General features: G+C 40.0%; 1 protein-coding gene across 4 annotated transcripts in view; it reads right to left on the bottom strand.

Annotated features, from left to right (window-relative positions):
- Positions 1-27,577, bottom strand: part of ARHGAP15 (Rho GTPase activating protein 15) — a 497,535-nt gene that overhangs the window by 228,896 nt on the left and 241,062 nt on the right. For all 4 annotated transcript variants that reach the window (XM_075933317.2, XM_075933318.2, XM_025191035.3 and 1 more), the window contains 2 exons: positions 17,605-17,703; positions 15,166-15,292 (listed from right to left, as the gene is read on the bottom strand). In XM_075933317.2, the coding sequence (XP_075789432.1) occupies positions 15,166-15,292; positions 17,605-17,703 (226 nt within the window). The remainder of the gene's footprint in view (positions 1-15,165; positions 15,293-17,604; positions 17,704-27,577) is intronic.

Below are 27,577 nucleotides of genomic sequence, written 5' to 3'. Positions count from 1 at the left end.
TGAACAACCCATAGAAATATGGGCATGTTTGACCAGATTGCATGGGGGCTGCAGGCAAAGGAATATGACAGAGGTCAACAACAGGGATGTATGAAATTAAAGGAACATTGCCAGGAATATTTCAAGCTTGGGGAGGCCATCAAGAGGTGTGGTGCTAAGCTACAGACCTTCGCAGTTCCACAAACACTGCATGCCACAGATCCCAAAAGCACTCTGCAGACCACTGTGGATACCTTGGTGATATCCAAGCCTGAGGACAAAGACCTCTGCTATGAATAACAAAGAGGAGAATAAGATAAAGACAAAGGGGGAAGATTTGGTGGAGGACTCCAGTGAAGCCATGAGCCAAGTGACATGTCTGAGATTCCACCATAGTCTAGCTGTTCCTATCAGCAGCCCAAAGCTGAGATGTTGAAGGGGCAAGGGGCTTAGCGTAAGTATGTGCACTCATGTTTCCTTATAAAACATAAATGCAAAGATGGTGCTAGGTCTATTGCAAAGCTAATAAAGCAAAGTATCAACTTTTTATTGTTTTACTCATATGAAAAAGGAGTAGAGGTACAATAAACAGAAGCAGCGTCATTGGATTAGGTGACAGTGGGACAAGGGGGTGAAGAGCATGTGGTGCATTTTGTTTATTTTCATAGGGATGCCCCTCCTATCCTCCTCAGATGTTGTGCCATAACTTTCATGGAGATACTCTGCAATTCTCCCCTGAACATATCTAGGGATAGCTGTCTTATTTCTCCTTTTGTGGCAAGATACATTCCCATACCACTCTGTGATGAGTTTGGCTGGTGCCATTACAGTAAACAAGTTAGCGGTACCTGGGTCCAGTCAGGATACAACTAGCAGCTGTGCTTTTGATTTTGTCAACCTCAAGATTGAGATGATAGCTAATAGCACCCCTATCTGTAGTAAATAGTGCCAATATTCATTTTCATTGCCCTCTACTCATACTGAGGGAATAAGAACTGAAATTTTGTAGCTCCAGTCAAAACAATTATTTCCCTCCATCCGTGATGAGTGATATTTACCACGACTATGTATGTGATCTTGGTAGACTAGCAAAGTTGGTGAACCACTCTTTATTGCTAAAAGAAACCAGCCAACAGGCTAAGTGGGTCTGTGCAAAAGCCTTACCATGACTGAGTCAGGAGATGAGGATGTTTTGATGACCAGGGAAAGGACAGATTGACCTTGCATCTTCCTGATGAGATCTCTGTTGAATTTGTTGAGGTATGCAATCTAGAAAAATGGGAATCTTGTCTAAATGTGCCCTCAGGGATGTGACAGTCAGGGCCTCAAAGCATGCAAACTAAAAAACCACATTTGGCAAACTGATGATCAGAAGGAAACCTCTTGCTCTGCCTCTGAAATTGCTTGCTTAACAATTTTTTTGTGTGAGAGATGTGTAAGATTAATGAATAAATAAGGGAAGAAAGTTTGGGGAATTACTCTTCAAGGACTTTCCCTCTGGACACATCTTATGGTTCCCATTGGAAGATGGAAGACTGTCTGTGACGGGACGGACCACCTCTGCCCCTCCGAGGCCGATCTGCCCCGCACTGACCCCACAGTCACACTCGGGGTTAGCTGCAAGGCCGGAGAGCACCTCGGGGCACACTCAGTGTGAGGAGGCATCCCGGCATCAGTGTGGTCGGTGGGTGACGTCACCCCAGCGTTGGTATGGTCGGCGGGTGACATCACCCCGGCAGAATGCGGGCGGGGGGGTTAAAAAAGGCAGGCTCACAAGCAGAGGGAGGTTGCAAGGCAGGGTGAGGACAACAGGGTAGGAAGCAGCCCACGACAGGACCAGGAGTTGAGGCCGGTGAGCCGGTGAGTTTCGGGATAAATCCCCCACCGGCTGGACAGGATCTGGCGAACCTGTCCTTAGGGCCCTGGGCTGAGGCCCATGAGAGAGGGTGAGTTTGTGCCCCCCTACCCCACATCCACCCGGCTGTGGAGGTGTCGGCAACTGAGCGATGGGGCTCCAGTGACCCTTACAAGGGAAGATGCAAGGACTGAACTGGCCCCAGGGGCCGTCAGGACCATGAGTGGGGGGGCAAGACACGTACTGAACAGGCCCTCACTGTCCATGAGAAAACTGCTGTTGTACCACTTGAGAGAGATACCAAACTTCAGTAATTATTGTGTGTTGGCAGGAAGGAGGGAAGTTATTAACCTGTTGAGGACCTTTGTAAGTGACAGCTTGTATTCCATCTATGTGTGGGATGTTGATGTAGAGAGCCTCTACATCCATGGTGGCTAGGATGATGTTTTCTGGCCACTGACGTAGAGGCTCAAGCTGTCAGAAACAGTGTCCTTGATGATGCCATGGCACAACTGGTGGCCAAGCTCTGTGACTTTATCCTCACCCATAACTATTTCAGATTTGAGGACAATTTATACCTTCACACCCGTGGTATCTTCATACCACTATGGGCACCCGCATGGCCCCACAAGATGCCAAATTTGTATGGCTGACCTGGAACAATGATTCCTCAGCTCTCATCCACTAGCGCCCCCTCCTCTACTTATACTACATTCATAGAATCATGGAATCATAGAATACTAGGACTAGAAGGGACCTCGAGAGGTCATCGAGTCCAGTCCCCTGCCCCCATGGCAGGACCAAATACTGTCTAGACCATCCCTTATAGACATTTATCTAACCTACTCTTAAATATCTCCACAGATGGGGATTCCACAACCTCTCCGGGCAATTTATTTCAGTGTTTAACTACCCTGGCAGTTAGGAACTTTTTCCTAATGTCCAACCTAAACATCCCTTGCTGCAGATGAACAAGTTTTCTCCCTCCTCCCTTTTAGATACCTGAAAACGGCTATCATGTCCCCCCTCAGTCTTTTCTTTTCTAAACTAAACAAACCCAATTCTTTCAGCCTTCCTTCATAGGTCATGTTCTCTAGACCTTTAATCATTCTTGTTGCTCTTCTCTGGACCCTATCCAATTTCTCCACATCTTTCTTGAAATGCAGTGCCCAAAACTGGACACAATACTCCAACGGAGGCCTAACCAAAGCAGAGTAGAGGTGATGACTTCTCGTGTCTTGCTCACAACACACCTGTTAATGCATCCCAAATCATGTTTGCTTTTTTTGCAACAGCATCACACTGCTGACTCATATTCAACTTGTGGTCCACTATAACCCCTAGATCCCTTTTTGCCATACTCCTTTCCAGGCAGTCGCTTCCCATTCTGTATGTATGAAACTGATTGTTCCTTCCTAAGTAGAGCACTTTGCATTTGTCTTTATTTAACTTCATCCAATTTACCTCAGACCATTTCTCCAATTTGTCCAGGTCATTTTGAATTATGACCCTATCATCCAGTTTAGTCGCAACCCCTCCCAGCTTGGTATCATCTGCAAACTTAATAAGTGTACTTTTCCATACCAATATCTAAATCGTTGATGAAGATATTGAACAGAGCCTGTTCCAAAACAGACCCCTGCGAAACCCCACTTGTTATATCTTTCCAGCAGGATTGTGAACCATTAATAACTACTCTCTGAGTACAGTTATCATTGATGACATCTTCATTATCTGGATCCATGGAAGGAGGCTCTGGAAGAATTCCACCGTGATTTCAACAGTTTTCTCTCCATCATCAACCTCAGCCTGGCCCAGTCTACACAAGAGATCCACTTCCTGGATACTGCAGTGTGAATAAGTGATGGTCATTAAACAACCTTATACCGAAAACCTACTGACTGCTTGGCTTACCTATATGCCTCCAGCTTCCATCCCGGACACACCACATGATCCATTGTCTATAGCTAAGCACTAAGGTACAACACATTTGCTCCAACCCCTCAGACAGAGACAAACACCTACAAGATCTTCACCAAGTAGTCTTAAAACTACAATACCCTCCCATGGAAGTGAAGGAAACAGAATGACAGCGCCAGACATGTACTCAGAAGCCTCTTACTACAAGACAGGCCCAAGAAAAAAAATAACAGAACACCACAGACCATCACTTACAGTCCCCAGCTAAAACCTCTCCAACGCATCATCAGTGATCTACATCCCATCCTGGACAATGATCCCTCACACTCACAGACCTTGGGAGGCAGACCAGTCCTCGCCTACAGACAGCCCACCAACCTGAAGCAAATTCTCACCAGCAACTATACACCATACCACAGTAACTCTAACTCAGGAACCAATCCCTGCAACAAACCTTGGTGATAACTCTGCCCACATATCTATACCAGCGACACCATCACAGGACCTAACCACATTAGTCACACCATCACGGGCTCATTCACCTGCACATCTACCAATGTGATATTTGTCATCATGTGCCAGCAATGCCCCTCTGCCATATACATTGGACAAACTGGACAGTCCCTACGTAAAAGAATAAATGGACACAAATCAGATATCAGGAGTGGTAACACACACAAACCTGTAGGAGAACACTTCAATCTCCCTGGACACACAGTAGCAGATTTTAAAGTAGCCATCCTGCAACAAAAAAACTTCAAAAACACACTTCAAAGAGAAACTGCAGAGCTACAATTCATTTGCAAATTTGACACTATCAGTTTAGGATTAAACAAAGACTGTGAATAGCTATCCAGCTACAAAAGCAGTTTCTTCTCTCTTAGTGTTCATACCTCCACATCAGCTGCTAGAAGTGGGCCACATCCTCCCTGACTGAATTGACCTTGTTATCTCTGGCCTTCCTCTTGATTGGTACTCCTTTCTTTTTATGTGCCTGTATATTTATAACTGCCTCTGCAATTTCCACTACATACATCTGACAAAGTGGGTCTTTGCTTATGCTCCAATAAATCTGTTAGTCTATAAGGTGCCACAGGACTTCTTTTCGATCATGAAGAAAGATACAGAGGACAGAAAAAAGGAAATGAACCAGGGTTTTCTCAGGCAGCAAACAAAAATATTATAGAGCTGAATTGACTCTCAGGACCAAAAATACCAGACTCTCCACCTTTCACAGTCATTGATCAATTGACTGTGATCCAAGATCAATTATCGTTACGATACCCACCATAGTACATTGCATCGCAGGGTATATCATTACCCCCACCACTCTAGGAAAGAGAACCACAGTTTCACATATACACACCTGTGTGATTGACAGTGGGTATAGGTCTACACAATGGAGTACATTTGTGTGTTTAAATAGATAGAAATATTTACATCCTTCTACTTTTAAATTACCACCCATTAAGTTATGTTAACAAATGTATAACATTGCCTGTGAGGTTTTTTGCACACTGAATTTCTGCAGTATTTTTCTGCTCAATACATTTCTGGTTTTGGATAATCAAACTAATTAGTTCACAATAAATATTGCAGAATGCATAATGGTAGTCAAAACAAAGAGTAGTAGTAAATATACATCAAGCACATAGGTTCGGGGAAACACCCAGTTATATTTATAAATGAACAGCAACAATTCCTAGCAACATCCAAAGCTGCAGGCACTGAGAACACTCCAGCACAGAACACTACTATGGCTGACTGTTAAAGAGTTCTTTCAAAGCCTTCCTGAACCACATAGCTCCATATTGGGCTCTTATAATAGCCCTTGCATCTGTGTCTGCTCAAAGTTAGCAGACAGCCACTCTCTCTCTCTCTGTCCTGCATTGTGGCAACAGCTTCTCTCCCTTTGTCTCACATATATTAGGCAGGAAACAACAGAAAGTTATAAAAAACATTGTGATATTTTTCTCACTGAGATCCAATTTAGTGAGTAAACATCAGCAGCATCCCTTCAATATGCCAAAAGAACATTCAGCAACCGTTCTGTAATTTCTGAGTTGGTAGGTGAGTACTTTTTGGAGCTGCATTCAGCTTCAGGAGTCAGGGCAGCAAATGGTAGGCTAGATCCCCCAGAATCACTATTGGCATTTCCATATTGCCAATGGCAAGGTGGGTTGATACCAAAATATGGATATGAGTACTGTTTAATACCCCCACCACAGTCCAATTACCCGATTGCTGCAAATCAATTCACTATGGTCTGTACAGAAGGAGATGATTAATGGCCCTGTACATTTACATGACATTTACAAATCATGGGTTTTCCAGCTACACAATTATCTCCGACTTACAGGTAGAGATTTTAGTGTTATTGCCTCTTGCATCTCCACTGTCAATACTGATCTGCTTTTGGTGTCTGTGCATAGGAGGGTTGGGATGAGGTTGGCACACAGATTTTATTATATGTTCTTTCACACCCAACAGTTCTGCACCACTGGTCATTGTCTTAAACCTGCATTATGATGCAGTCCCACCAAGCAATCCCAGTTTCTCGAGCACATATGCAGCAGCAATCTTCTGCCTTCAGATTCCGTGTGAATGCCATCAACAGCCTTTATTTTTTTTCACAATGTCCTTTACCAAACTACTTTAAAAATTGCCCTGTCTACTGTTCTTGAGGCACTTCCTGCAGGTCTGCATAGAGCAGAACCGTACAATCTATAGTTGAATGTTTATAAGAATAATACAGAACTTTGAAGCTTCCTTGTTCCTGTCAGAGATGTCAGACACCAAAAAGAGTTGCATGGGATTGTGGGATTATTAAAAAATGGCACAGAACTTATGGAATATTGAATGTGGAAAGGTGCATGCAGGGAGCTTGATCCCTTGTTCCCAGAGCTTCGGGATTGAGTAATTTGTATCCCACAACACATTGTGAAAATATTTCAGAGGGTTCTTGGCTGGAGGCTGCTGCATGGGATAATGTAAGAAAGTGTGACTGGACAGCTGTAGGAGAATGGTGGGAGGAAGACTTTTAGAAGCCTGTCCTAAGGTTAGAGAAGAGAAAGAGACAAGCTGCTGCAGAGCTAGCAGCAACAGAAGTAAGGCTTCTCCAGGTCCTCCCTACCGGGGAAGCAACCTCTCTACATGCTTACGGGAAGGACTGCACATTGGAGCCAATAACAAGGCCACATCCCTTCCCTAAGTGGGGGTAAGAAAGAGTATATCCCTTTGTTTGTGCTGTGAATGTGTTTTTTTTCTATTTGGCGGAGGAGTTCTCTTTGGGCCTTACCCTATGCTTAAGTGAAAATGTTGAGAAATAAACCCCACTTGGGAAAATAACCAGCATGAGGCTTGGGAGTCATCACTCCAGCTCCCTTCTCCATTACCAGAGGCTTTGCCTGGTGTGGTTCAGGAAGTGCCTTACCATGGATGTCTACTTAGGGACACAATATTTAGGATACTGAGCTGCATGAGTATAGGCAACACTGACACAAGCAGCCAAGGGTGTATGCACCAGAATAATAGATGTCTGTATGTGACTGTAACTTGCCTCAACCACAACAGGTAGTGTAGACATGGCCTTAGTGTGTGCATTAGTTTGCATTATATTTCCTTGATTTTATCGAAAATAATACTAAGTGACCTACGCACAATCTAATAAACAAAACATATCCCCATTTGCTTTTGAAACTGATATCTTGCTGAAATAAATGAGTGGGAAAGGGATAAAATTAATACCTCACTGAAGTAAATAAAGATAGGGTAGTCTGAATTCCAACCTTTGAGGTTGGAATTGAGCCCCCTCCTACAATCTCTTATCACATAAGTAGCCCTTTGCTTGATGAGTGGTTCCACTGAAAGACCGCATGTATGAATAAATGCTGCTCTCCCTTAGTAAGGGTTGTAGAATCTGGCCTTCAGTAATTTTGTAAAAAACACACTCAGAGACATAATATATTCCTTCAAACCCACAACAACTTTTACATGGAGGACAGGAGGAACAGATGTGACAAAGATCAGCCCAACCCACAATTTTAGAGAATATTCTGCAGTTCAGAGTGCATCCTTCAAAATTCCACAAGTTCTAAGTTTCTTTTCAAATAAATAAATGTCTTCCTATTTCTGTCGATAATATACAGACAGAACAATATAATTATTTATGCTTCTGTCCTGATCAGCTAGCCTTGAAGGGAGCTCTATCCAGGTGATCAGTAGGCCCAATCATGCAACCTTTAGTAGTGTGAGTACCAGCATTCCTTTTGATATCAACATACAGGAGTGAGATTTTTAGAATCGACTTCATGTAGATTTATTTTCTCTGAATCAGCTTTTGTCAGGTGAAATAAGACAAAGGAACAACAGGCTGCTAACAAGGGGTAAGGCTTCAGTAAGCTTCTCTAAAATTCTTAGTTCATTCCAGCTGAGCATGTTAAAAGATATTTTTTAAGTAATTCACAGCTTTTCTCTTACCTTACCAACTGTCTTGAAAAATGGTTATTGGTTAAAATACACTGTTTTAAAATTCTACTATTTTTAATAACCTGTGTGAAATAAATGAATGTATGCATAATATCTAAATGTGAAATATGTAATTTATTTATCCTTACAAAATTTTAAAACAAACAAAACAAGGGCTAAAGGAATTTACTTAAATTTTACTTTTTGGAAGAAACACAAACAATGAACATTTCAGCCCCAAGTATAATTTTATTTCATAAAGTTCTTAGTATATAAAAACAAGAGTCGTATTGTTTTTCTGTATAATAATATTGAGAGAGAGAAATATATGGACCCTGCACTGACCATTGAAATGCAGCCATTTCTGGAATTGACCTGTGCGAATGTTTTAAATTGCAGTGCAATACTGCAATGTTGTTTAGAAGAGGAAATGAAAAGGTCCATCATTCCCAATGAAATATAGAATGTTTTGCTAGTCAAACTATAAGAACTTGAACTGGAATTTGTCAAGGACATAAGGGATCACACTCCGATGCTAATGAATACCATTGAATCCTAGCACTGCTTTTTATTGTAGGCTTATTTCCCTCCACCCCATGCTACTTGTTTCTTCTACTTTCTATATCTTTCAGTAAGGGATGAGGGATGCCTTATTTATGTTTGGATAAGAGATGCCTTATTGGATTAGGGAAGCCTTATTTATGTTTGGATCCTCAGTTGGATCCTCAACTGAGGCATCCAAACACTAAGGTAATACAATAATAATAAATAACAATACTAATAATAATGCACCAGTAATGTTGTGGACTTCCATTTTTACATCTCATTTAGAACCTGCATGCCTTTATAGGTGGAAGTGACTATAGCACTCAAATATAGAGTAAAATTTAAAATATCCAGAGTTACTACATGAGTAATGCCTGAGTTTTAAGGAAGGTACAATATGCTTACCAAAAAAAGGACATTTTTAATTATAAGGGAAAATTACAAGTAGAAATAATAAAAATAATGCAATCTTATCAGTTCAGCCAGTATTAGTTCTTATGCAGCACAAACATGGAGATCAAATTGTGTTTGTCTTATATCACTTTTTTAAAAAAAAACCCTACAAAATTAAAATATTTAATTATTTTGCCTTGGCAACCTAAAACTGAGGAACAGATTACTGTTCCCACTGCATAAGGAAATAACTGACAACAATTAGTATTTATTCTTGTTGCTTTTGTAATGAAAATACAATTCCATCACTTTCACAGAGATGTAAAATATTAATAAGTATGTGATAAACTGAGTAAATGTGACGCCATAAGGGAATGATGGAGAACAGGTTGGAAATATAGTGCTTTTGGAATGTACTGCATTATCAAGCTTGTGACTGTGCATTTTGACAAGAGCAGCCCTCAGATTGATATAGTAGCCAAAGGGCACTCTTCCTACTGAGAAGCCGTTTGTTTCCATTTGGAAAAGGGAAGAAAAAAATGGATCACAGCCTACAATCAATAGAGAAGCTTCTAGCTATTCAAGCCCTGTCTCATTCACAAGAGGTCACTAAGGAGTGGGAAAAAAGCGTGAGATACAGACTAAAATGCAAAAACTACTACCCTCCATATGCAATACAAAAATTGTAAACCTATTACAGAGAAAAAATTGGCTATGGACAAAAGATTATTATTTAATAGGGCTCTCAAGTGATTAAAAAATTTAATCACGATTAATTGCGTGCATCTCCCCTTTGAAATGCCATGGCGGCATTTCAGTGAGGGAGGGTGCTGCATGGAGCCCAGGATCAGCTGGAGTCTCCAGCTGACCCCGGGCTCCATGAAGCGCTGCCCCTTGAAAGCGCTGCTTTGGCATTTCCAAGAGGCAGCGCATTAGGAGCCTGAGACTCCAGCTGATCCCCAGCTCTGCTATTGCAAGGCCCCTTTGAAGCTCCGGAGCGGCACTTCAAAGGGGCAGTGTAGCATTAATGCATGCTATGAACATGTTAAAAAAATAATGCATTAATCCTGTCCTGCATTAATTGCAGACATTAATGCAGGTCAATTGACAGCCCTAGTACTTATATCTGGCAAAACACAAAACAAAATCTCAGCTTTTTAGAGAACTTGACTATTTAAAAGAATAGTAGTAAATTATAGATCTAGCTAGATGGGTATCTAAAGCACTGGCAGTCCAAATCCAATCCGGATTAGTGGGGAATATAAATTCTTACCATAAAATGGCTATTCAGTGCCAGTGTAAAAAATAAATTTGAAGATCACAGGCCATTTCTTAGTGAACAGTTGTCCACATCACAAAAAGCACTATTACTGCTGTAATTTAATTAGCTTCACTGGTGACAATACCAAGAAAGGCTAAGATCTGAATGATCATCAGAAGATTATGAAACAGTCCACTGATTTACTCAGGCAGTAGAGTAAAGAATGGTACTGCTAGATACATTTCTTGCATCAAAGGTGCAGGCTCCCAGAGGGAAGGATTCTGCTTTAATACAAAAAGTACTCCAAGTGGGCTGAGCTCTCCTATTACGATTGACACAGGGCAAGAGGATACCCTACCATGTAAGTAGCCTACTACATATTTGAGAAAGTATGTCAGTGTGTGACTAAGCAAATCTGTCTGTCTGTCCATCTGTCTGTTCGTTCAATAACTCCTTTTAAACAGTAAGAGCTAGGACCACCAGATTTGGTGCACAGCTTCTTCTTATCATAGCTTAAAGCAAGGTTAAGCCAAAATGATAAGATGTTCTTGGAATGTGACTGTTCTTTATAACACAGAAAGGGAATGGGCTTGTAGCAGGGACAGTTATACTGTGTAATAAGTATAAGGGCGCAGGACAGCTATAACCACATTACAGCAGCAGGTGACAGAAGTGGAGCTAAGGTTTCCACCTGCCATTTGGGCAGGTGAGAGCCCCACCATGGCCAGTTCTGGGGATTCGTTCCCTGGGCAGCATGATCCCTGCCACAGCCAGCCCCAGGTATCTGCTGCCTAGGCAGTGCAGCCCTCACTACCTCAGCCAGCCCTGGGAAGCTACCACCTGGCCTTCAAAAAAAAATAGATTCTAGGTCATTAGAATTAATTCAGACCAGGTTAGTGGTGACTGAAAGTCTGTATCTCTGAGCTGACCAATATTCTGGGGACAGTGTAAACTAAGTTTGCTGGTTTTCTGAATTGGAATTGGTGTCCAAGTCTCAAAAACCATCCGCAGTAATTGTGCTACTTGCTGCCATTTCAAGGAATTTCCACAGACACACCAAGAATTAAATGAGTATAGAAACCTAACACTCACTACTCATCATCTAGAGGTCTCTGCAGATATGAACTAAGAATATGTCTACACTGCAAAGTTAATTTGAAATAACAGCCGCTATTTCAAATTAACTTTAATAGCGTCTATACATGCAAAAGGTTATTTCAAATTTAATTTAATTCAAAATAGCAGAGCCCTTAATTCAAATTTGGTAAACTTCATTCTATGAGGAGTAACACCGAATTCGATATAGCTATTTTAAATTAAGTGCTGCGTAGACCCTTAATTCGAAATAGGGGGCCTTCAGCCCATCCTAGGGAGCCCTGGTGGCCACTCTGTACACAACCAGGAAAATTTACTCTCCTCTCCCCCAGCCCCGAGCCATTAAAGGGGTAGACCCTCGCCACAGTGCCTGTGTGAGCTCCAAGCCTGCCAGCCCAGAGCCAGCAGTGGCCCCAATCCAGTGGCCCCAAAACATGAGCCAGCAAGCCACTGGCAGCCAGCCCTGCACCGCTCTCCAGGAGCAGTCTACTAGCTCCCAGGAGCCAGACAGGGGTGGGAGAAGGCAGGCGCCTTTCTGGTCCAGGGTGGAGATCATGGACCTAATTCAGGTTTGGGGGAATGCCCCCAACATCCATGATCTCCGCACTAGATGGACGAATGTGGCCATCCATGGCAGGATAACTGCCAGCCTGGCCACCAAAGGCCACATGTAAACTCAGGAGCAGGTTTGCATGAAAATCAAGTTGGTCTGGTGAGACCCCCCAAACCTGAGCCCTGACCTTCCCCTCCCCCTTCTTCCTCTTGCTTCCCCCTTTTAACTCCTTCCTCCCAGGTTTCCCCCTCCCCTCTCCTACCCTCTCTCTTCCCCTCTCCCACCTCCTTTTCCTAGTCTCCCCAGAGGTTTATTGAAGAGTTTTGTTCAATAAACCCAGTTTCTATTTTTGAACATATCTTTTATTTGACATCAGGAAGGGGGGCTAGTGAGGGGTAAGTGGAAGGATGTGAGGGAGGAATGGGCCATGAGCCCCCGGTGGGGAAGACCGGGGAGGTTCTGAGGGCTCCTCTGCGTGGACGCTTTCCCTCAGGGCCTCCTGGATCCTGAGAGCTGCCCAATGGACCCCCCGGATGGCAGCCTGCAGCAAGTGCAGCCGGGCTGATGGCGGCGATCCATGAGACGCACCAGTATGCCCAGGGGCAGCTCTGGCTCCATGTGGCTGAGTGTTGTGATGTCCCAAGTTTGGGCACTCAGGGCACTCCAAGATAGGACTGCTTTGCTGTCCCTCATCAAGGTAGACAAGCAATCAGGGAACCCTGAGAACTGTCTGTCCGGGGTGGGATTAGGGTCCCTTTAAGCATGAAGCTCAGTTAGCCTCAGGCAGCAGCCCCACACACTAAGTCCTAACCTGATGCCCTGCCGGCATTGGTTCCAGCCAGCCTTAACTTTATTTCAGGGTCCACTCAGTGTGGACATGCTATTTCGAAATAGCAAAACACTATTTTGAAATAGTTTTTGTGTATAGATGCATTATTTCTAAATAGCTTATTTTGAATTAACTATTTCAAATTAAGTTAATTCGAAATAGCGCTGTAGTGTAGACATACCCTAAGGCACGTACTGTTTGGGACAATTTGAGCTGAAACCTGGGATAATCGTCGTTCCCCCTCCATCCCCCGGTACTTGCTCAGTCAATACACAGGAACTTTCAACATCTAGTTCCAGACCTTTGACACTTTTTTTTTACCAGCATTTCATTTAAAATGTAAAGAAAAATATGAATTGTCTCTTTATAGTAATTAAAGTTTTGCAGGAGATGTCAGTGGCATTTTAATTCATACCAATTGCCTTTATTCCCTACGAAGAGTTTGCCTAAGCTTTTAATTTTTTGGTTTTTGTCAGGCTGAGAAATAAACATACTTAATTTTTTTTTAATTTGACTTTGCTGGCAATCATCAATAAAATGGAAGTAACACAAAGATGATAACTGTTTAAACTTTGTAATAACTTTATAAATGTGCCTAATGCAGATATTGCACATATCTTCTCTGTGCTCTGCAGTCAAACTGGACAATGAAACGACCACCTGTTAACTGCTAACAATGTGTCATTACCAGTTCTCATGCCTTTTTAAAGCAATTTTGGCTCTAGCTGCCGATAATTCTGGCGACGATACTTGTGTGAACATTAAGGGCACAGAAAGCCAAAGGCAGAAAACTGACAATACAGTTTGTGCTTAGACTACTAATAAGTAAGTGAATACTATGATTTTTCTAATTCTACATAATTACTTAATGTCATGGGACAAAAAAAAAAAAATTCCAGATACATATTTCAAGCAATCTTGTCTACTGTATTTAAAGAGAGGTTTCACAACATATATTTTTAATTTTGAAAACCGTTTAAATAGCTTTTAACAAGAAAGAGGCCACTAACAATTCTCTAAGGTTAGAAAAGAAATGTGGACTAAGTTTATGTCAGTGACGGTGATCACGTTCTTCTGTTCTGTCTCCTAAATCATTGTTGAGTGAAATATAAGAATTGTGATACCATGAAAACAAAAAAGGTCAGCAAATAGTGAGGCAGTTGCAAGGCACTTTGCCATAAATTTTAGCTAAAATAGGATCAGGCCCGTAGGGTTTTTCACTGCTTGTTGAGCCTGTTTAAAAAAAAACTTATAGCAGAAAATATAATTTAAAACACAAGGATTTATACACACATTTTTACATGCTACAAACAAAGCTGCTTTACAGTCTATTAACAAAAAAAAAAAATCTATTCAACTGGACAAGCTACAGAAACCAAATATGGCTAAGGTTTCAAAAGGAGGGAGTTAACTGAATTTAATTTTGTATATACATGTGCCATTCTTATAATCGTTACCTATGTTAGCGCCCATTTACTAAGGAGAATGAATCATCCATCCATCTTGCTGTGCTACTTCTAAGTCTTGTATAACTTTGGGTTTTAATATGGTAATCCTGTAAAGAGCTGTGTACAGGCAGATTCCTGTAGAGATCTACCATTGTGTGCATATTTCAAGGTATATGGAAATCTGAGTTTATTCCAGAATCTGTATGTCCATCTCATATATAAAAAAAGGGAAGCAATACTAAACCTGAGGGTGTGTATGGTATCAGGAAGCCATGAAAAAGCTGTGCCTTTAGTCTTTACAAAATTCTTAACATCTCAATGCAATTTTAAAAAGAAAGTTTATCGGGGGTGGAATAAATCATTACTTGTTGCAGAGAATTTTCCTTTAGAATCACCCTACGCAAATTAAATAAAACTTTAGATTTCTGAAACTTAGTTTCTGGTTGTCTGATGCAAAGGATCTGCCATTTTTCTGTACACAACTCAAGTGAACAAACATCAGACAAAATTATCAAAATTAGTTATTTTACTGAAATAGAAATAAAACCATTGTGACTGAATGTTAGCATATGATCCATGTGTCTTACTTTTAAAATAAACACTTTGGACTCATGTCTTTGCTTGTGGAATTTAGTTAGATTAAAAGACAATGTCTCCCCAACTCAGATACCCACAGATAAAAATTGTCCTTTGCTTAGATGTAAATTATTTACCTAACAAGGGCAAAAATAAGCCCAAGTATTAAGTTCCTATTTTTATTAAATTTTTCATATAATCAAAATTACCTTATATAAACAGTTATTTAATTTAAAAACTTACTTAAAGATCTTCTGTGTTCAGACTTTGGTTCTTTGGACTCAGTACTTAAGCTGTTCAGTAATTCACTGCTAGAGGATCTTTGAAGTTTGAACTCCAGATTTCTTGGTGCACAACTCTGCTCTTTTGGCTGGAAATAATGATTTTTCAAAATATACAGTTATTATATGGTACAATTAAGTACAAAATTACAGAACACTCATAGAATCAGAAATGCATAGACATTTATACCAGATGATATAATGAATATTTAAGTTAAGGAAAGTGTAATACAAAACCTGTTCACCATAAGACTGCTGTTTTATAACCCTTACAGTTGGTTTTAATTTCTCAAATAAATTTCAGATGCTAAATTGGAAAACAAAAAGCCTAATTTTTTTATGTTGGTGACTGAAATGACTTCCCCATTGTATGTGTGTCCAAAGGGTGTTTTTGAATTATTGTACAGAGGAAGTATGTTTAAAACACTCTGCCTTCCTCTTAGAAAATTACAAATAATTGTTGAGGTTCAGATACCACTAAGGTTTCTGTTTGAAAGCATTCTGGAGGTGGAGAGAAGGAGAGGACTCAGTGATCTCCCCTCTTGCACTTCTTCACCCATATGGAAGGCAACCAGAATGGGACTGGTTTCATACAAGAGGGGTAGTGCTATTGAAGATGACGATACTTAACATTCCCCAAGGGAGTGCAAAATGCAAGCTCAGATACATTTTTAAATAAAAGTACACATTGCATCTAGGGGAAGAGGAATGCATGGATCAGAAATCATGGTGCTATTCCTGTCAGTACCTGGCCTGAGCTGAGGAAGCTAATGATCCAACCAGCAGAGCAAATTCAGTGATGAATCATGGTCATGTGCCAGCAGGGGTACCCACAGCTTCCACTGGCCTCAGGGCAAGGTGGTGGGGGGCATCTGTGTGTTTCCAGAAGGGACAGGGCCTCAGACGGAATGACCGGGGCTGGGGACAGCCAGCCCTCCATGATGCCTGGATTACACTGCCCCTTTTCCCTCCAGCTCTCAGCATCACCTGGAGCACAGTTCTCTCCTCCACCCCTCAAAGTCTTCAGAGCCACATGGAGTGCATGGCTCAGTGCTCCAGCGGCGATTTTAAGGGCTTGGAGCTCCAGCCACTGTTGCATCAACTATCCCTTCCCCCCCCCCATCCCCATATTGGAGGGCCTGTGTGCCAGTTAAGGCACATTGCACATACACCAAGAAGAAGATAGTTATAGTTGCTGCATCTGTGTATAATCAGCAGTCCACAGTGACTTGACAACATGCATATGTCACTGATTTGCATAGATAACATGGGGGCAGACACTCAACTGGTATAAACTGTCATATTTTCACTGATGATGATAATTTACATCAGCTGAGCATCTGCCCTTATGTGCCCAGCTGCTACTGGTTTGTTTCTTTGTGCTCCCTTCCAAAGAGGCTCAGGCCCTTAAAGCCGGGATTTTTCCTTTAGAGGCATATTAAAAGAACGGAAACTGAATTGAAAGGAGCATGACAGAATAACATAAGCAAGAAGGAGTTTCTATAGAAACTCCACCCAGAACTCTCCAGTAGGATATCAAGTAATAGTACATTTGACCAATGAAATTCAACATACAAAAATTCTCATATCGAACTCCCTTTGGCTGATTATAGCTTGCATATATTACATTGCCTATAACCCTTTAAAGAAGCTGTGGCCATGTACAAATTAATCCTTTCTGACATGTCACATAGACCACAGTTTCAGGTGGTATCCACTCAATTTCAGCAAAATTCCCTGGAAAATTCAGTATATTTTTGTAGAAATTTGTAAAAAATATCTGTTATTGAATCAGACATAGTGAGAAAAAAAGGATTCGGAATTTGTACTTAGCATTGGAAAAAGAAAAAAAATATGGATGAATTGGGTTCGGTAATTAAAAATGGTTTTCATAAAATACAGCCCTGCTTATTTCTAGAAGAAAAACCCATGCCTTCCTGGGAGAATAAGAGCAATCAGTTACAAAGGAATATTATTTGATAGTGCTATTCTTGTGAATAAGTAATATGAAAATGCATAAAAGGCTCAAATGTATTAATAGTTCTATTGAAGATTATATACTGTAGGTCACATAAACAAAAAATGTAAAAATTCATTAGTTATTAAGCTCTTGTGTGCTTTTTACAACCCACAGTAAACCAATGCCCTTGTTATTTCAGAGAAATAAATGCAGCATTCTGTTTTAAAGATGGGAATAAAATGACTTTTTAGCTCTACAAACTTGCTTATCTGCCTTTTTTTTACAAGATATGCATATATATTTATATATACTTCAAATAAAGGAATGTTTCACAAGCTAGCTAGCTTTCTCCTGTCTAAAACCGGTATAGATGCCTAAGCAAATGAAGTTTAAATTACTACATCTTAATTAATAAAGGTAACAGCCAAAACAAATACATACCAATCTGTCAATTGCATTTTTGATAGCGTGGAACCAATCCAATATGATGAAGTCAATATCTGACTGAAGCAGGAACTCATTTCCTGATGCCGTTGTGATCTGGTTGGGGGAAGGGTGGAAGAAATGACAGGTAAGAGAACCACCCAAAATAGATCATTTTATTTTAATTTTATTAATATATACTCTCTCACACACTAAATGTTTTCTTTTTGTGTCAGTAATTATCTCTTAGAGAACTGGGAGTTACCAAGCAGTTTTGAACCTCTTTCTGAAAACTGTTAGTCTGTGTCACAACAAATGACTTATTGTCTCGGTAATATAAATATTAAATACAAAGAGTACCAAAACAATGTGAATATGACACAAGCTAAGAAAAGCCAGGGAATTCAGAGTTAAGACAGACGGTTCAAATTTAAGTCAAAGCATTCTAGAAAAAAATGTACATGCATGTGTTAGAATTAATTGTGAATTTCCTGTCATTTTCAGTTGCTGTTTCAACTCTGCTAGCATGCCTCTTTCTGAACACTTCAGTCAAATTAACATGGGTGTTATTTCTTTTTAAAAAACACATAGATATCTATAGCAAAGTAATTAGGAGCCCATTTACCAAGAAAAATAGTTTATTTGAATACAAGTCAATTTACATTTCTGACCCCCACACTGGGAATATTTATCAAAAGAATATTAATTCCCCTGACATGCAGCTCCACTATCTAATGTAGCTGGCAATATTTGGTGTAAATATGCACACTTTTTTTCTCTCAGTCTGAATTTTTTCTGAAGTGTTATAGTAATTATTTATATTTGGAGAATCAGAGAACGGCCATGTCATCACACAGAGGGACAGCACAAGGAAGATGCTGAGAACCAGATACATGCAGGTGAGCTATACATTTGGCCATTCATTCACACATGCTCCAAACATTGTTACTGGAGGAACCAAATTCTGAGGCTTTTACTCATGCCTTTTGCAAGTAAGGAGTGAATAAAAATATTGTAAGGTTAGCAACATTTGGACTTGGATTTTCACTTAAACGGACACTGTGTGGTATTACTGTCTAATCAAGGTGCAACAGGCAAGTGTCATTACCACCTAACCTGTTATGCTATTAATCTGACCACACTTGGGCTGTGTCCAGACTCAGGGGTTTTTTCGGGAAAAGTAGCCTTTTTCCGAAAAAACTTCACCTGTGTCTAGACTGCAGCCACGTTCTTTCGAAATTAAATCGAAAGAACGCGGCTTTTCTTTCGACGGCGGTAAACCTCATTTCACGAGGAAGAACGCCTTCTTTCGAAAGTGCTTCTTTTGAAAGAAGGCGTTCTTGAATGTAAATAGGGCTTCTTCGAAAGAGAGCATCCAGACTCACTGGGTGCTTTCTTTCGAAAAAGCAACTTGCTCTTTCGAAAGTTCCGCATGCAGTCTAGACGCTCTCTTTCGAAAGAGGCTCTTTCGAAAGTATCTTTCGAAAGAGCCTCTTTCAAAAGAGGCTTGCAGTCTAGACATAGCCTTCGAGTGCTTAATGTTGGAGTGATATCCATAAGTACAGACCTTATGACTACATGAGTCCCAATGATATCAGCCCACATAATTTCTCCATCTCTTTGTCCCACTGCCATGATACTAGAAAAGGTAGCAACAAGGTAATGTTGCTTACGTCTTTATTAACTCTTCTGTGACTCTGTTTTTAGAAAACCCCTTTAAGGCTATGTCTAGACTGCAGGCTTCTTTCGTAAGAAGCTTTTCTGGAAGAAATCTTCCAGAAAAACTTGTTCTGAAAGAGAGCGTCCACAATGCCAAAGTGCATACAAAAGCAATCTGTTTTTTCGAAAGATAGAATCCACACTGAATTTGGCATAAACATGCACAGTTTTTTTCTCTCATTCTGAACTTTTTCTGAAATGTTATAGTAATTATTTATATTTGGAGAAACAGAGGATGCCCATGTCTTCACACAGAGGAACAGTGCAAGGAAGATGCAGAGAACCATGTACATGCGAGTGAGCACCTGTGCTTTTTCCTCTTTCCTCTTCTTCCAAACGAACTCCCTCTTCCCTGTCCTCACACCCCTTTTTCCAAAAAAAATCTTTCAGAAAAAGGCTTCTTCCTCATAGAAAGAGGTTTACCAATGTTGGAAAAAAACCTCTGTTGTTTCGATTTTTTTCCGAAAGAACGTGATTGCAGTGTGGATGTAATTGGAGTTTTTTCAGAAAAATAGCAGTTTTTTAGAAAAAAAAGTCTGCAGTTTAGACATACCCTAAGAGTTGGTTCCAGGCTCAGCAGGAGCTAAGTACACTCCTGGAAGCACAGGAGCAATGAAATCATCCTGTCAGGAAGCTAGAGAATGTGGAGCTTCTTTGCAGATGTAGATCTCCAGAGTCCAGCAGATTCATGAAAATCTTGGGCAGCAGGAGTGGACCTACTTCCCATTCTATTGTGAGCAGGAAGGAGATGACAAACCTTCAGAAAGACTGAGGAAAACTCAGAACCCCTTGCATAAAGGAACCCATCGTTCCATAACTGATTATGTTAAGCCCTAGCATAATCACTATCATGTAGATACTTGATTTCCAAGGTGCAGTGTTGTTATCCCTCTTGTGAACCAAAAAAGTAAACTCCACCTCTTTTTTAAGTAACGGCACAATTCAAAATCCAACTGAAGGTAATTGGATCTCTGATTCTTTTCCTGGGTTACACGGAAAGTTTTTGGGTTATAAATGACATGACATCACAATTTATTAACATACACATGCAGAAATGAACTAGACCAAACAGAGAGGACAATCCAATCTAATACATCTCTTCCAGTATAAACAAACCATTATTAAAATTATAAAAAGGAATAACATTTTCAAAGTAAGAGCAACACACATAATTAGATTTACTGTATTTTCAAGGCTTGAGAAGGACAGAACACAGTTCAGTCTTCTGTTCAGTAAATCCAGGCTTTATTGAAATACAAGTATTTTAGCATTGGATAAACATTGTACCGTATGATATGCAAAAGAGATACTTCATTGCTAACAAGACTAAAGCAAATATATATTTTGAAAGTTTCTGTGTCTGAATGTGTTATTGTAATAATCATATATAAATGGGTGATTTATGAATAAATCAGTAAAATAGATCACAGAATTGCAGGAAGAGAATTCATTCAAAATATACTCTCAGTAAGATATAGTTCAAGTCCTTTTCTCTCTTTCTTCATACTAATCTTCAGAGTAAGTAGGCAATTTCAAGAAGACTGCTACTGCTCTCTACAGTTTAAATGCATCCACTTCTTAATTACAGTCAGTAATTGACTTTGTTCTGCTCCATTCCAATCATTCACAGGAAAGCAGTTCCAAAGGCTTTGGCTGGTAAATCCCATTTAATGTGAAGGTTTCCTATCCCACTTTTATATATTACATCCTTATGATTTCTGATAAATGATTCTTGGAAAGGATTGCTAAACCATACTTGCACTTTGAACAATCAAATTTCCAGCACCCTCGAGAAAAGACATCAGTAAAAAATGCTAGCTTTGACTGCACCTTGTGATTGAACAATTTATGATCATTGCCCTAAATGCTGTATAGCTAACAAGTGTAAATGGTTCGATATTAACACATTCTAACATACTATCTCTGTATCAGGCATAGCTAAAATAAACATAGGGACAGGGAAAAATGAAAGACACCTCTGCAAAAGTATGAAGCGCTCTAGCTTGAGCTGCCAGTCTCCAGTTTGCCTATTACTCCACTTATTTAAAAATGTCATGAAATCCTTTCACTCTGCATATCCTGTTTTCAAGGGATGCATTCTGGCAAGTAAGTGTTGACATACCTTAAACAAATTGCTGGTATTGTCAATAACAGATACCTAAAAGAAAGAAATAACTTGCAGAGCATGATGTTATTTTGGGCAGGAGTGGCATCCATTGATTAGAGCAAATGACTGGGAATCAGGACTCCTGGGTTGTCTCTCTGGCATTGACTGAGATGTCACCTTTGAGATGTCATTTAAAGTACAAGATCCTCTTGCATTGTGTGGCTATTTTGCATTTCACCACACAATAGACTAGCTATAAAGCCAGTGTACCTGGTTAAGGGAGGATCATCCCAATGTAAAGATGTAATAGGTGACATACACTTCATGATGTCAGCACAGCAGAAAAAACAAAGTATGGAACATTCCTACATGTTAGTCATGGGCTGCTTAGGGATTGCTATTAGATGTTGTTCTGTAAAGTTACATGAGGAGTGGTAAGCCTGTTGACTGTGGGGCTATATAGTCTGTTCTAATGATTTTAAACTAGAAAGCAGTGTTCCCTATAAACTGTGCACTTGTGTAGCTGCTCAAGAGAGATTCCAGTGCTGCCCAGCTGATTAGCAGAGCACCTAGAGCCAGGGCTGTGTTTCTCCTAGTGGTACACATGCCTTGGTACACATAACAAAATTTATTCCTTAAATGAATGGGAAAAGTTTGCACAGAGATGGACAAGATTAGAGGAAACATTGCTAGAAAGGTGTTTACACACCTCAAGAAAAACATGTAATTATAATAATCATTACAGTGAAACTAAGAAATGCACCCTAGAATTAATTCACTGTATTCCAGCAGTGCCCCCTTCTTTACCTGACTTGTAAATTACAAAGCATATATGAATGCATTTCAGAGCTTCCCAAACCTTATCAGAGCATGAATATCAGCTGTAGGGAGTATCCCATATACTTACTTCCCTTTCATTGATAATTGAGTAACGTTCTTGTGGTAACTGCATCCATGGCTTACAGGGAGCATATTTTTAACGATCTTTGGTGCAATTTTGGAGTTGAAATCCAGGGGAAGGAGCCTATATGATCTGGCTTCTACAGGCCATTGTTAGCCTGGACCTTAGTTTGGTAACCACTGCACTAGTTCAAGACAACCACAAGGGCATTTTTATATGACCTCCAAGATATTCTTTAAAATACCTGTATTTCTATTGAAATATACACATTTCTATTCACCGGTTGCTTTGCTTTCTGCATTTGTTAGAGTCGCATTTAATAAGGTGCAGGCAATTTTAAAGATGCTGATGAAATACACTCTATAAAAGTGTCTTGGAAGCTCCGGGGAAGTTGAGAGAAATATATATGAAAGAACAAAAATCCAAATAAACTTATAAGTGCACTTATGTGAAAGTGAACCTGCTCATCTGATACATATTTAAGGCCTGTTTCAAAGCAGACCAGAGCAAAACTTGGCACCTAACAGTGAAGTGAAAAGTCCACTGGGGTGACTAGTGGGAAGAAGTGGCAGCAAAAGATGGCACAAACTCTCCTCTGAAACTGCAGAGGCTGGAAAGAGCAGTCCAGAGCTCATCAGGAATGTGGTCATTTAGTGAATCATATGTGCAGCTATTGCCATTTCTTTGGAGCTCTCAGTCCAATACAAAGCAGTCCCCCATTAAAGGAAGATCATTTGTACTTAATACTGTACTTTCAATTCTGAAAATCTCAAAGTACTTTACAAACATAAATGAATTAACCTTGATAGCCATCCTGAGAGTCAGGTAATATTAACCCAAATTTACAGACTGTGAAACTGAGGCACAGCACAGTTAAATGACTTTCCCAAATTCATAGACAGGAATAAAACCCAAGTCCAGGAGCCAGTCTTGTGCTTAAGTCCCAAGACCATCCTTCCAACCACAGTATACACAAGATATGAGATCATTGCCCTAGACAACATGGCTGGAGATATCCCTAAGCACATGCATCAGAAAGTTTCTGTAAAAGAAATATTAGCAAAGAACCATGAACTTAGTGTTACAGGGCTTATCGGCTGAAATTTGAGTAGCTCATCTATGCTGTATGGGTATCTGCATGGGACGGGGAGAAAATAATCCTTTCTTCAAGAGAGAGACCATAGGCCAGGACATGGAATATCTATTACTTCAAGCTGAGGCTCCAACAATTCCTCATAACCCAGTAAACTATTAATATATGGGGATGGCAAAAAAATGAACCCCTGACATAACTATAGGCTCGTTTCACAGTTTACTCCTGAGCCCTGGTCTACACTAGGGAGTTATTTCGAAATAATTCCCCTTATTTCAAAATAACAAGCGGAATGCCCTCACTGCCAAGCCCATTATTTCAAAATAAGGGGCTGGTTATTTTGAAATAATAACCCCTGCTTTCCATGGGGAATAACACTTATTTTGAAATAACTATTTTGAAATAGTGATAGTGTGGATGCTTCACTGCTGCTATTTCGAAATAACTACTCCCCAGACTCAATCAAACTAATTACTCACTAGTGCTTCTTAGAATGCTAAGTTGAGTTAGCACAGCCACACTGATTGATCCTGCCTCGGACTAGTTTTAAGGCTTCCATGGACACACTATTTCAAAATTATTATTTTGGAGCTATTATTTTGAAATAAGTTATTTTGAAATAATTTCCGAGTGCAGACATGCCCTTAGAATGTCTTGAATGCTGGGATAAAGACAGCCTGCATGGAAATATGACTTGTTAGTTACATTACAGCGGTTTTAGTCCTGTAATAGTTTTGTATACTGGATGTCGTCTGGTATCTACACACCCTCTGAATGGACAGAAATTATTTTAAATTGTGAATTAATGGACACTTGCCTGTCTGGAAATTCAGAAATGTTCCTTTTGCAGAGATTCGCCCACTGTATTTCATAGAATGTCAGACAAGTGATGGGAAACAAGTGTCAGACAAGTGATAGGAAACCCTAATTCTGGGTATGAATACGTTGCATTCCTCCTTCGAGAGAGGAATGTAAATGCAGACAAACAAAAAATTGCAAATGAAAGGCGGATTTGAATTTCCCATGCTTCATTTGCGTAATCGTGGCCAGACGCTTTTTCGAAATATCCTATTTTGAGATAAAAACCTCTGTTTAGACGTGGTTATTTTGAGAAAAAGCCCTTCTTTCAAAATAACCCGTTTAAGGCCTCGGTTATGCAAATGAACCATGGGAAATTCAAATCCGCTCTTCATTTGCAATTTTGTTTGTCTGCATTTGCATTCCTCTCTCAAAGGAGGAATGCAATATAGACATACTCCAAGTGAAACAGTCCTCTTGACCCATTGCACATGCTTCCTAATCATTGCTCACTGGAAATGCGAGTCTACTGTAGCCACGCTTCTAAGTATATGTTTTCAGCTATTTTTAACCATCCTGATCCCCACCACAAAGAGAGTCACAGAAAAGATAAATCATCAGACATTTTATTTTCCTGAGACATATTGGAGGGTTGAACATGGGGGCCACATAGGGCTACTCTATTCTCCACCCCAAGCTTAGTCAGTCACCATACTTGGGAAATAAATCATGCCACGGAGGTAGCTGACCACCCAACTTTTCAGATGGGGGAACAGCTATCCTTGTGTAGAGGATTCCATCCATGCACAGATTTGGGGAGTATGGTTTCCTTCTCATGTCATTAAAAAGAAATGCACTGTTCCCCAGCCTCATCAGCACATATCTGGGGCTGCAAATGCCTGAATTTCACTCAGAGAAAAAAAATTATGAAATTAGTGCTTTCCCTTTTCTGTACATTTATCATTACAGTGCAACATAATTTTGATACAGAATACAGAAGATATTCATGGATTATCCACACACTCAGGGAGGAGAAGTGGAATTTAATTAAAATAAAGTTTGGAGACATTTTGCACTTCTTAGTGGTTTAATTCATTTGGTATGAATTGTGTTTGAATTGAATTAAACTGAAATAGAGATTGGTATTTTTAAAAATATGTCAAAAGTGATTGCTAGAAATTGACCTACATTATTTTCTTTTTGATAATTCAGTCTCTTGCTACGCTTGTACTGAGTGGGTAAAAAGTAAAAAGAAGAATATATAAATTCTTATTTGTGCTTCACAGCACAAATCAGATAAATATGCAACAAATCTAAGTGAAAAACAAACAAACAAAAAGCAGTATTCTATTGCATTTTATTAATTTAGCATTACATATCCAGGCTATGATATCACCTATCAAGTGAACATTGTCATGAGTAATTATAGTTAAATTACTTAGCAGATTCAAAGGTGTTTGTGATCAACACAGAAATTACATTATCGGTCAGATTGTCTATCTCAAATTACTATCTGGCTTTACAGTCTTTCTGACATGTCAAGCAAAGTTAATATAAAAATTAGGGTGAAATATCAAATTGAAGAAAAAAGTCTTATATCAGCTCTCTAAAAATGTTTCTTGTTAAAACGTTTGTGAGAAAGTATTTGCCTTGTGTTCCCAATGCTGCTTGATGTTAAGTAAATATAAGCTGATTGCAAAAAAGTTGCTTTGGCAACTCTCTTATTAAAGTGCATTTGTAACCCCCATCTGTCATGAAAGTTTTGAAAAGTTTGTTTACTTTGGATAGCCGCCTTATCCAGGGTTACCCCAGGAAACAATGATGGCAGTCTTCAGAAGTTGTGTGAGGAACAAGCCACTGGGGATCCATTTTTGTTTTAATTGGCACACACAAACACTTTTCTGGTCTGTCAAAAAGATCAAGCTAATATGCATAGAGGGTGTTATATTCTCAGCTTTTGGGAGTAGTAAAGCTCCCTTTATTTAAGTAATTTAAATGATAGACGGTAAAAACTTTGCAAGTCAAAAAATGTTTTATATTTTCTTTGGGAATATTTGTTTTGAACAACAGCAAATGTTCTACATATCTAACAACTTTAAACCTTATGTTACGATTACCCTCATTCTTTTGACTCTTCAAAAAATTGTTACTAAACCCAAACATTGTTAAATAAAAGAGTCAACAAATAGTTCCTATAATTTTATAGCTTCCCGGTGTTAACAATTGTGAGCCCATATTACTCCTGAAATGTATGGGATATGTTTTCAATATGTTTGGGTCTAATTGATTTGCATGTAAATTTGATGGAAACCTCGGTGCTGTTATCAGATCAAAACTAACTGTCAAAGAAAGTAATTTGTTATTTAATGGCAAAAAATATGTTTGGGATACCAAAACCAGTGGTTCTCAAGTGGATATAAAATACTGCTGGTTTGACGTCAAACTTACAAGGAAGTACACTATCTTAATTGAAATTGAGATGTCTGTCTGATACCCACACAATTTTGCCCTGTGAGTTCTTACAACAGACACTTGGGGTATGTCTACACTACCACCCTAGTTCGAACTAGGGTGGTAATGTAGGCAACCAGAGTTGCAAATGAAGCACGGGATTTGAATTTCCCGGGCTTCATTTGCATGTCACCGGGCGCTGCCATTTTTAAATGTCCGCTAGCGCAGCTACACACGGCACGGACTAGGTAGTTTGGACTAGGCTTCCTATTCTGAACTACCATTACTCCTCGTGAAATGAGGAGTAACGGTAGTTCGGAATAGGAAGCCTAGTCCGAACTACCTAGTCCGTGCCACGTGTAGCCGCGCTAGCGGACATTTAAAAATGGCGGCGCCCGGTGAGATGCAAATGAAGCCTTGGAAATTCAAATCCCGGGCTTCATTTGCAACTCCGGTTGCCTACATTACCACCCTAGTTCGAACTAGGGTGGTAGTGTAGACATACCCTGGTTCAGCATAATAAAATCCTCTGTACTCAAAGTTTGGATTGCTTAAAAGAAAAGATGAGTCCCTGGGTCTAATTCTTTTTTCCTTCATGTGCCCCTCACCACAGTAATTGTATCAATTATTCCTGCATTACACAAACATTAGCAAGGAGAGATTTACTGCTGTGCGCCTTTAAGTGAGGGATATTTGGCTGGCTGGCCAAATGCAGGGAACAGTGCTGTATGGCTAAGAAGAGGGGCAAAGGGAGATAGAAACTGCTGCAAAAAAGTCAGTGTGGTCACTGACTCATCCACTAGAATTGCAAGGTTTAAAAGCGGGTGGCTGAAGCCTCCTTTTCACATACACCAGGCTGAAGCAGGACCCAACCACGCTCACCTTTCCCACAGCAGATTCAGGAAGGGCTGTAGGCTATATG

This window comes from Pelodiscus sinensis, chromosome 7, assembly GCF_052426305.1.
Source record: "Pelodiscus sinensis isolate ZL-2025 chromosome 7, ASM5242630v1, whole genome shotgun sequence".
NCBI lineage: Eukaryota > Metazoa > Chordata > Testudines > Trionychidae > Pelodiscus > Pelodiscus sinensis.
This window is presented reverse-complemented; position numbering and strand designations above follow the sequence as displayed.